This window comes from Neomonachus schauinslandi, chromosome 16 (assembly GCF_002201575.2).
Source record: "Neomonachus schauinslandi chromosome 16, ASM220157v2, whole genome shotgun sequence".
Classification (NCBI taxonomy): Eukaryota; Metazoa; Chordata; class Mammalia; order Carnivora; family Phocidae; genus Neomonachus; species Neomonachus schauinslandi.
The window spans coordinates 47,134,798-47,146,799 of record NC_058418.1 but is presented as its reverse complement, the minus strand read 5'-3'; the positions used below and the strand labels follow the sequence as shown (position 1 = coordinate 47,146,799).

The 12,002-nt window shown below is 39.7% G+C and overlaps 1 protein-coding gene and 1 pseudogene across 1 annotated transcript in view; both read left to right on the top strand.

Moving 5' to 3' along the window:
- Positions 1-12,002, top strand: part of RFWD3 (ring finger and WD repeat domain 3) — a 48,392-nt gene that overhangs the window by 9,289 nt on the left and 27,101 nt on the right. The window contains exon 4 of the mRNA XM_021703001.1: positions 9,849-10,051. Within this exon, the coding sequence (XP_021558676.1) occupies positions 9,849-10,051 (203 nt within the window). The remainder of the gene's footprint in view (positions 1-9,848; positions 10,052-12,002) is intronic.
- LOC110592018 lies at positions 6,721-7,195 on the top strand (annotated as a pseudogene).

The window sequence follows — 12,002 nt, the reverse complement described above, 5'->3', positions numbered from 1 at the left end:
TTTTTTTTTTTTTTTTTTTAAAGATTTTATTTATCTATTTGACAGAGCGAGAGAGGGAACACAAGCAGGGGGAGTGGGAGAAGGAGAAGCAGGCTTCCCGCAGAGCAGGGAGCCCGATGCGGGGCTCGATCCCAGGACCCCAGGGATCATGACCTGAGCCGAAGGCAGACACTTAACCACCCAGGCGCCCCAATTTCTTACCAGTTTCTATGCAGAATTCTCAGTATGCATGTCAGTAGCCTATTAGCCTAACTTTAGTGTGGATTTCATTTGATTAAAATGATCTTAGGAGATACCATTCTTATGTGCTTATTCTCATGGTGGCTGTAGCTGCTGTTAGCACACAATTGCCAAAATTAGTTGGTAAACTTGCTTATTAGCATTTTTAAAAAAGAAAACCTGAGTAACATCAAAAATGGCAGAGTAAGGACCTCCAAAACACTGGCAAAGTTTATCAGAATCAGTTTTCAGGACTGTGGAAATTAAGCAGATGCTTAAAGCAATTCAGGGAGTGAGTATTAAAAAAAAAACAAAACAAAACAGCTGAATATCAGAACAGTAAGCTTCTGGCATTCCCTGTTCCATATCCCTCTTCAGCTCGATGGTAGTTGTGCAAACCAAGTGCCTGCAAGGACAGTGAAAACCAGCAGCCTGACAGCCACTAGAGGGAATAGATCGGGATTGGAGCTCCTTCAAAGCTTCATTCCCAGAGAATTCTCTTTTTTTTTGTCCTGTTTGGTGGTTTCCTGGAAGATCCCACTTGCAGGGCTATTTCTGACTTACCACTATGCCCAGTCTAAAAAGCTGAAAGCCTTTTCCCCAGAGGCTGCCTGAGGAGGTGCATACCATGGGGGCAAACTAAACTAAAAAACTTAAAAGGAAAAGCTGAGGAATGAGATCTTCATAGGGGTTTTGAAAAGCTCTGACATATTCTTGGAAATCTAGAAGGCCACAGATATGACATGCCTAGGGCTGTGTACGGCTGTGCTCATGCCCAGGAAGACCTAAGAAGGCACTAATTTTTCAATTCTGGCTGACCCTGAGGCTCTGCACAATCAAGAGGCATTGTCACTTGCCTGGCTGATTCCTGAACGTGTGTCCCAACATAAACACACAATCACATACTCAGCAAAGACTAGGAGACTTACTCGTCCTGCGTGTTTAAGCATATCTTTGTCCAGGCATGAACTAACACCTAAGCTAACCACATAGACTTAATGGCCACATGCAACAAAGAATGCAAATCTTACAGAATCACTTCAGAAAAGTCACTAAACAAAAAGTAACAAGTATAAGAAATAGCAATAACAACAAACCCTGAAAAGGGGAAGAATCTGATTTCCAGAGTTACTACATTATAGTATTTGAAATGTCCAGTTTTCTTTTTTTTTTATTAAAGATTTTATTTATTTATTCATGAGAGACAGAGAGAGAGAGAGAGAGAGAGAAGCAGAGGGAGAAGCAGGTTCCCAAGGAGCAGGGAGCCCGATGCGGGACTCGATCCCAGGACCCTGGGATCATGACCTGAGCCGAAGGCAGATGCTTAACAGTCTGAACCACCCAGGCGCCCCTGAAATGTCCAGTTTTCAAGAAGAAATTACAAGACATGGAAAGAAAGTATGGCCCACACGTAGGAAAAAAAGAAAAAAAAAAATACGTAAAGAAGCCAAGATGTTGGACTTCCCAGACAGAGTTCATTTTTTTTTTTTTAAGATTTTATTTATTTATTTGAGAGAGAGCATGAGAGGGGGGAGGGTCAGAGCTCAGAGAAGCAGACTCCCCGCCGAGCAGGGAGCCTGATGTGGAACTCGATCCGGGACTCCAGGATCATGACCTGAGCCGAAGGCAGTCGCTTAACCAACTGAGCCTCCCAGGCGCCCCAGACAGACTTTAAATGTGCTTTTTAAATATATTCAGAGAACTAAAGCAAAGTATAAAACAGTGTGTCACCATATAGACAATTTCAATAAAGAGATTGAAGTTATAAAAATATACAAAATAGAAATGGTGGAGTTGACAAGTACAATAAATTTAAAAAATCACTAGAGGGCTCAGCAAGTTTGAACAGATAAAAGAAAGAATTGACTTTGAAGAGTCAAGAAACAAAATTGAAGATAGGTGAATTGAGGTTATCTGGCCTAGATAACAAGGGGGGAAATGAAGAATAATGAACAGAGCCTCAGAGACCTGTAGAACATCATCAAGTATATGCCGACATATGCATAATGGAAGTCCTTGTAGGGGAGGAGAGAGAGAAAGGGACAGAAAGAATATTTGAAGAAATGACAAAAACTTGCCAAATTTGATGAAAAACATTAATCTACTAGAAGCTTAACAAACTCTAAACAGAATAAATTTCAGAGATCCACACCTACATAGATCACAATCAAACTGTTAGCGCCAAAGAAAAAGAGAGAATCTTGAAATCAGCAATAAAGAAGTGACTGACTCATCAGGTACAAAGGATATTCAATAAAGTTGACAGCTGATATATCATCACAAACAATGGAGGTCAGAATGCAGTTGAATGACCTGGTCAGAGGTTTGGTTGGGTATTTTTTAGAGAGAGTGCACGTGCAAACAGGGATGGGGAGGGGCAGAGGGAGAGAGAGAATCTTAAGTAGGCTCCACGCCCAGCATGGAGCCAGATGCAGGGCTTGAGATCATGACCTTAGCCAAAATCAAGAGTCAGATGCTTAACTGACTGAGCCACCGAGGCACTCCTGACCTGTTCAGAGTATTAAAAGAAAAAAAACTCAACTAAGAATTCCATGTCAAGCAGAACTATCCCTCAAAAATGAAGGCACAATGAGGCATTCTAGGATTTAAAAAAACAAAACAAAACAAACAGCCTGTCCTACAAGAATTACTAAAGAGAGTCCTTCAGGCTGAAATTAAAGAATCCCCCACCCCCCCAAAAAAACCCACCAGACATAAATAAATTGAATCCACAAGGAGGAATAAAGAGCACTAGCAAAGATAACTACATAGGCAAATACAATAGACAATACACATGTATTTCTTATTTATAATTCTTTTTTTCTTTCGATTTAGAACAAACAGCATAAAGAAATGACTATAAATCTGTGTTGATGGACATAAAATCATCAAAAGTGGGGAGTGAATAGAATTATAACTCTAAATGTGGTAAAAGAAATGAGAGAATTAAAATGGTGCACTTGAAAATAATTCAAAAGGCAATAATGGAGAAATAAACATTTTTTTAAAGTTTTTTTTTTAAGATTTTATTCATTTGAGACACAGAGATAGAGAGAGCATGAGCAAGGGGGGAGGCAGAGGGAGAGGGGGAAGCAGGCCCCCTGCTGAGCCAGGAGCCCGACACAGGGCTCGATCCCAGGACCCCAGAATCATGACCTGAGCTGAAGGCAGACGCTTAACCATCTGAGCCACCCAGGTGCCCTAAAGATTTTTTTTTTTTTAAGTAATCTCTACACCCAATCTGAGGCTCCAGTGCATAACCCCAAGATCCATAGTCACATGCTCCACTGACTGAGCCAGACTGAGCCCTAAACATTTCTATTATGAGCATTTGGAATAGATATTCCTATATGAACAAAAAAAGACACAGGATTATAGAAAATAGAAAAATGGTAGATATAAATCCTGCTTTAGATTGAATGCAAATGGTTTAAACACTCTAGTCAAAAGGCATAGATCAGCAGCACAGATTTTTTTAAAAAATCCAACTATATATTGTCTGCAAGATACACAGTTTAGATTCAAAGGCATTAATAGGTTGAAAGTACAAGGATGGAATAAAATATGCCATGCAAACAGTAACCACAAGAGAGCAGGAGTTGCTATACTAATATCAGACAAAATAGACTTTGAGACAAAGATTGTTATAAGAGTCAAAGAGGGACATTTTATAATGATAAAGAACATGGATTAACCCTTTTATCATTATATCCAGAAGATATAATAATTATAAACCTGTGTATATCTGCAACAGTGCCCCCAAATACATGAAGCAAAAACTGTCATAATTGATGGGAGAAATAGACAATTCACCAGTAATAGTAAGAAGAAGAGGTATCAGTACCCCATTTTCAACAATGAGGATAACTAGACAGAAGGTCAACCAGGAACCAGAAAGCTTGAAAAACACTTTAAATCTACTGGACCTAATAAACATCTGTAGGACATTCCACTCGACAGCAGAACATACCTATTTCTCAAGTGCACATGGAATATTTTCCAGGACAGATCATATGTTAGGGCTAACATATGGGTATAAAACAAGACTCAATAAATTTAAAGTATTGAAATCATACAAAGTATGTCTGACCATAAGTAACAGAAAGAATTTGGAGAAATTCACAAGTATGTAGAAATTATATAACTCCTAAATAACCAATAGATCGAAGAAGAAATCCCAAGAAAAATTAGAAAAAAACTTTGAGATTAATGAAAAGGAACACATACCAGAACTTATAGGATGCAGCTAAAGCAGTGCTTAGAGGGAAATTTATAGTTGTTAGACGCCCACACTAAAAAAGAAAGTAGGGGCACCTGGATGTCTCAGTTGGTAGAGCATCTGATTCTTGATCTCGGATTCATGAGGTCAAGGCCCACACTGGGTGTAGAGATCACATAAATAAATAAAACTTTTAGGGTAAATACCCAGTAGTGCAATTGCTGGGTCATAGGGTAGCTCTATTTTTAACTTTTTGAGGAACCTCCACACTGTTTTCCAAAATGTCTGTACCAACTTGCATTCCCACCAACAGTGTAAGACGGTTCCCCTTTCTCCACAACGTCTCCAACATTTGTTGTTTCTTATCTTGTCAATTTTTGCCATTCTAAGTGGTGTAAGGTGGTATATCAGTGTGGTTTTGATTTGAATTTCCCTGATGGCTAATGATGTTGAACATTTTTTCATGTGTCTGTTAGCCATTTGTATGTCTCCTACCCAAAAGACCACAGATGTAGTGAAAAGAAGGGCCATATGCACCCCAATGTTCATAGCAGCAATGTTGACAACAGCCAAACTGTGGAAGGAGCTGAGATGCCCTTCAACTGATGAATGGATAAAGAAGATGTAGTCCATATATACAATGGAATATTATTCAGCCATCAGAAAGGATGAATACCCAACATTTGCATCAACATGGATGGAACTGGAGGAGATTATGCTGAGTGAGATAAGTCAAACAGAGAAAGACAGTTGTCATATGGTTTCACTTATTTGTGGAACATAGGCAATAGCATGGCGGACATTAGGAGAATGAAGGAGAAAATGAAGGGGGGGAATTAGAGGGGGAGACAAACCATGACAGACTGTGGACTCCGGGAATCAAACTAAGGGTTTTAGAGGGGGGCGGGGGATGGATGAGCACAGTAAAGGATATTAAGGAGGGCACAAATTGCATGGAGCACTGGGTGTTAACATGCAAACAATGAATCATGGAACACTACATCAAAAACTAATGATGTACTATATGGTGACTAACATAACATAATAAAAAAATTATAATAATTAAAAAATAAATCTTTTAAAAAGAAGAAGGTACTCAAATCAATAACCTAGCGTAAGGAACTAGAAAAAGAAAGGAAAAAAATCCAAAATTCAAAGCAAGTGGAAGGAAAGAAAGAATGACCATTAGAGCAGAAGTAAATGAAATAGAACCTAGAAAAGTAAGAGAGAAAACCAACTAATCCAGAAGTTGGTTTTTCTGAAAAATCAACAAAATTGATAAATTGCTAAGTAGACTGACCAAGATACAGAGAGAAGACTCGAAGTAATAAAATCTGGAATGAAAGAACATTACTGTCAGTCTAAAGAAGAAAGCAATATTATAAGGAAATACTGTGAACAGCTTTATACAAGAAATTAGATAATGTAGGTGAAATTGACAAATTTCTTTTTTTTTTTTTTTAAGATTTTATTTATTTGAGACAGAGAGAATGAGAGAGAGAGAGCACATGAGAGGGGGGAGGGTCAGAGGGAGAAGCAGGCTCCCTGCCGAGCAGGGAGCCCGATGCGGGACTCGATCCAGGGACTCCAGGATCATGACCTGAGCCGAAGGCAGTCGCTTAACCAACTGAGCCACCCAGGCGCCCTTTCTTTTTTTTTTTTTTTAAGATTTATTTATTTGAGAGAGAGAGAGGGCACGAGCTGGGGGAGAAGCAGGCTGTCTGCTAAGTGGGGAGCCCAATGTGGGTCTTGATCATGACCTGAGCTGAAGGCAGACGCTCACCTGATTGAGCCACCCAGGCGCCCCTAAATTGACAAATTTCTAAGAAGACATTAGTTACCAGTATTCTTTCAAGAAGAGAACGAAAATCCAGATAGATGATTAACAAATACAGAGATTGAATTAGTAAAAGAACAAAAGCAAACTTCTCACACAGAAGAGCCCAGAACTAGATGGCTTCCCTGGTGAATTCTACCAAATGTTTAAAGATGAAATAAATAGGGGACGCCTGGGTGGCTCAATTGGTTAAGTGTCTGCCTTTGGCTCAATTCATGATCCCAGGGTTCTAGGGTTGAGGGTCCTGGGATTGAGTCCCACATCAGGCTCCTTGCACAGTGGGGGAGCCTGCTTCTCCCTCTACCGCTGCTCTCCCTGCTTGTACTCTCTTTCTCTCTCTGACAAATAAATAAAATCTTAAAAAAAAAAAAAAAAGATGAAATAGGCAGTGGGTAAGGAAACCCAGATGGCTTCGGTACTTTCCTTTTTTCAGGCAGCCAGAAAGATGGTGGACATTCAGACTGAGCATGCCTGCCAAAAGCAGCCAACCATCTTTCAAAATAAGAAGAGGGTTCTGCGTCAAGAAACTGGCAAGGGGAAGCTCCCGCAATACTACAAAAACATTGGTCTGGGCTTTAAGACACCCAAGGAAGCATTGAGGGCACCTATATTGATAAATGCCCCTTTACTGGTAATGTCTCCATCCAAGGGTGGATTCTTTCTGGTGTGGTGACCAAGATGAAGATTCAGAGGACCATTGTCATCTGCCACAACTACATCCGAAAGTACACCACTTTGAGAACTCCACAGGAACACGTCTGTGCACCTGTCCCCCTGCTTCAGGGATATCCAGATCAGCGACATTGTCACAGTGGGGGAGTGCCGGCCATTGAACAAGACTGTGTGCTTCAACATGCCCGAAGTCACGAAGGCCACTGGTACCAAAAAGCAATTCCAGAAGTTCTGAGACTAGACATCTGCACACATGCCTGAAGAAAATAAAGTTATTTTCCCAGTCAAAAAAAAAAAAAGATAAAATAAGTAACACTAGTACTTCATAAACTTTTACAAAAAATGGAAGCAGGGGGAATACTTCCTGATTCTGTAAGGCCAGTATTACTCTGATACCTAAACCATATAAAGACATCACAAGAAAACTATAGGCCAGTATCATCTATGAATATAGATAAAAGAATTCTCAACAAAGTACTAGCAAACTGAATCCAACAACATATGAGAAGGATTATACACTATAACCAAATAAGATTTGTTCTAGGAAAGCAAGGCCAATTTCAATATATAAAAAACAGTCCATGAGATATACCATATTAATACAATAAAGGGGAAAAAACATGAACATCTCAGTAGATAGAAAAGGAGCATTTGAGGGGCACCTGGGTGGCTCAGTCGGTTAAGCGTCTGCTTTCGACTCAGGTCTTGATGTCCGGGTCCTGGGATCGAGCCCCGAATCGGGCTCCCTGCTCAGTGGGGAGTCTTCTTCTCTTTCCCTCCACCCCTCCCCACTACTCGTTCCCTCTCTCTCTAATAAATAAATAAAAATCTTTAAAAAAAAAAAAAACAGCATTTGACAAAACCCTTTCATGATTAAAAAAACTCAACAAACTAGGAATGGAAGGGAACTTCCTCAACCTGATAAAGACCATCAATGCAAAACCCTCGACTAAGATACTAAATGAGCAAAGACTGAAAGCTTTACCCCTAAGATCAAGAACAAGACAAAGATGTCTGTTTTTGCCAGTTTTGTTCACCACTGTACTAAGGTTCTAGCCAGAGCAATTAGGCCCCCCCCAAAAAAGGGGGGTAATTCCAGTTAGGATGAAATAAAACTATAGCTATTCAGAGATGACATGGTCCTTGTATATATCATGAAGTTCTGAAAGGGGTCAGACCCAAAAGACTGTATGCTATATGATTGCATTCATATGAAATGTCCAGAATAGTCCATAGAGACTGAAAGTAAAATAGTGGTTGCTAGAGGTTGGGGAAAGGGGAAAAGAAGGAAAGACTGCCTATATGGGTATGGGTTTCCTTTTACGTGTGGTAAAAGTGTTTTGGAATAATACAGTGGTGATGGTTGCATAACCATGGTTATGCTAAAAACCACCTAATTGTACACTTAAATTGTGAATCAAAATGGATTCACGGGGCACCTGGGTGGCTCAGTTGGTTAAGCAACTGCCTTCGGCTCAGGTCATGATCCTGGAGTCCTGGGATCGAGTCCCACGTCGGGCTCCCTGCTCAGCAGGGAGTCTGCTTCTCCCTCTGACCCTCCCCTCTCTCATTCTCTGTCTCTCAAATAAATAAATAAATAAAATCTTTAAAAAAAAAAAAAAAGATTCACAATTGCTACTTCTCATTTCAATTTATTCACATTTCTCTCTCTCTTTTTGTTTTACAAAGGTGAATCTTCTGTTGAATTGGATACCAAATAACATTTATTTTGTTCTGTCATCATTTTTTGTTGTTGTTCTATCATCATTTTTTAATAGAAAGCCCTGGTTTCCGTAAATTGCAGCCAAACTACGAGAAATCAAATTTTTTTCTGTATGAGCAGTCTCCAACGATGTTTCTGGGGAATCATATATCTTAATGTTATAAAAACAGTTATTAAAACTTAAAAGTAGGTCACCTTTCAGTAATACTTTGTAATTAGTAGCTAGGTAGTATGTTCTAAAGTACAGAACACCTTTTTGGTTTTTAATATTGAAGGTCATTCTGTGCAGGAAGTAGGGTGTGGTTTGTTAGCTTGGATGTGAGGGTAACTGCAAACTGTAGTGGGTGTGGTTAAAACTCCGCCAGCCTGAAGAGATGGAAGTGTTACTAAATCTGCTACTGGCTCTTCTCATCCTGAGTTATTTTTTGATATCATGCTATGTTTTTATTTTTTTTATTTTTTTAAGATTTTATTTATTTATTTGAGACAGAGAGAATGAGAGAGACAGAGAGCACATGAGAGGGGGGAGGGTCAGAGGGAGAAGCAGGCTCCCTGCCGAGCAGGGAGCCCGATGCGGGACTCGATCCTGGGACTCCAGGATCATGACCTGAGCCGAAGGCAGTCGTCGCTTAACCAACTGAGCCACCCAGGCGCCCCTCATGCTATGTTTTTAACCTTAACGTGACATTATTTAAACTTAAAAAGAAAAATAATGTTTTAAGGCAAGAGGTAAAGCAATGGTGACTGAAGCCAGACTTCATTTTTACCCTGAAAGACTGTGGTGTGTGTTGTTGGCAGCAGCAGAATCCTGTGAGGCTGTATTTGGTCAACAGAGCCGTTTTTCTTCTTGTCCACTCTCTTTCAGCCCTCTAATACCAATAGACAGATTGCTGCATTGTGTCCTTTAGAAGATACTGACACATGGCCAAAAGCCAGTAAAGTAGAATTTGCTTTTAGCTAGAGTCAACCTCCAGTGTGGCGAATGTAATAATTGAGTGGAAAAGAGAATATCCAGGCCAGCCAACATCTGCCTAAAACTGCTGTTTCTGCTTCAGTGTTCAAAGGTAGCATTTAACGGCCTGGAGATGGGTTGAAATGACTAGGATTTACCTTCCGATCACTGTGCATTTTTCTTGTGATGATGGTCCATTGTACTGTAATGTTCTGTATATACATAGGTCGAGAGCACCGTTGGATGCTTACTTTCAAGTGAGCCGGACCCAACCTCATTTGCCAAGCACCTCTCACAGTTCGGAGACCAGGAATCCTGTCTCTGAAGACTTGCAGGTCTCAAGTAGTTCTGATTCTGACAGTGATAGCTCTACAGAGCCCGAAGAAGTTGTTGTCCAGGCGGAGGAAACCAGAGCTGTTGTTTTAGAAGGTGAGTATTTTGTTCAGTTTTGGATTCGCAAGGCTAATACCCAGGAAGCTTAGCTTCCAGGACTTGTGTTTTGACACTTTACCTTTTCCCCAGATGTCATCAATTCCTGCTTCATATAGTACAGAGCTTTCACTGGCCATAAGCCTATGTAGAGGGTTTGATCTAACTTGAAGTGGAATGTGATTTGTGACCCAGTAAGTTGGTCACTTTGTCGTGGCATTTTATATCCTCTTTCATTTTCTTTGACATCCGAGAAGGAAGTAGCTTCTTTATTTAAAAGAAAAGCTTTGTAAATTCGGTACCCTGTCTAGTCTGCCACTCTCGAAGTCCTAGTATAATGTTACGCATTGTGCAAGTAGGACTTTGTTTAGCAGTAGTGGGCAGAGACCCCTTGGGCATATGTCCTGCTTACTCTCTGATACCCCAGATTGTGCTGTTTTCCCACTTAAAGGAACCAGGGCTTCTTGGAGAAATGATTTTCCAAGTCTGGGATAGAAAATACACAAGGTGAGCCTAGGGCATTTAATTGTGCTAGGAAGCAAGGAAGCCATCTCTCATGGAGTCATCATGTCCGTAGGCATGGGGGCAACCTTAAAAGGGCTCCTCGTGGCTTAAGATGGGACATTTTAAACATCAAAATGAATAATGAATGTATTCTTGGATTATGGATTGAAATGTAGGTTAAAATACATCAAATCTGTTAAAAATATAAATTCCTAATTATGTACTTTTTAAAAACTCATTTATCAGCATCCTAAGTTATTAGAGCCCTGACTCATTACTCTGAAAACTGGTAAATTAAAGGATTAAGCATTTATCCTGTTTTTCCTCTGTGAACTTTATTCAGGAAAACCAAATAGTTGATGAAGGAGGTTTGCTTTTGTTAAGACTTTTTTTTTTTCTTTAGAGTAGTTTAAGGTTCACAACAAAATTGAGAAGGCTCAGAGATTTCCCACGTGCATGTCTCCACACATGCATTGCCTCCTCATTATCAGCAACTCACCAGAATGGTGATTTGTTACACAGCATAATCACTCGAAGTCCATAGTTTACCTTAGGGTTCACCTTTGGGTTATACACGTTACAGATTTGGACAAATGTATAATGACATATCCATCATTATATAGAAATTTTCAGTGCCCTAAAAATTCTCTTTGCTTTGGCTATTCCTTCCTTCCACCTATCACTAGGGAAGTTTTTCTAAATGAAAAATTCCAGCTAATATTGGAGCAGGAATGATAGGAAAGTCATAATTTCCTGACTCCTAATAAAATTATGTATCTAGGCAAAGATCAGCAGTTGATCCTAAAACCATTAGGTTGAAAGGCTAATGGGATTCCTTTTAATAGAGGGACTAGGCTGGCACCACCAGACCTTAAGGCCTTTTGATAATGTTGCCATCAGAAATATCCAGGGGGGCGCCTGACTTTCTCAGTCAGTGGAGCATGCAACTCCTGATCTTGGTGTTGTAAGTTCGAGCCCCACGTTGGATGTAGAGATTACTTCAAAATAAAATTTAAAAAAAAAGAAAGAAAAATATCCATAGCACTTAGGAAGTACTGTTGCTGCCCCCCAAAAACCCTGAATCTACTTAAGACTCTAGATAAAATAACCAGGTTGCACTGTGTACGGGAAGTAGAGGAACAAGGTAAATAATACTTGAAAGATGCAACCATTCAAATCTAAAATGTGGGACATTCTACAAATGGAACATCTAGAAAAAGATCTAAATGTATATGAAAATGTAGTATAGGGATGCCTAGGTGGCTCAGTCAGTTAAGCATCTGCTTTTTTTTTTTTTTTAATTTTATTTTTTAAATTTTATTATGTTAGTCACCATACAATACATCATTGGTTTTTTGTTTTTTTTTTTTAAGATTTTATTCATTTATTCATGAGAGACAGAGAGAGAGAGAAGCAGAGGGAGAAGCAGGCTCCCAAGGAGCAGGGA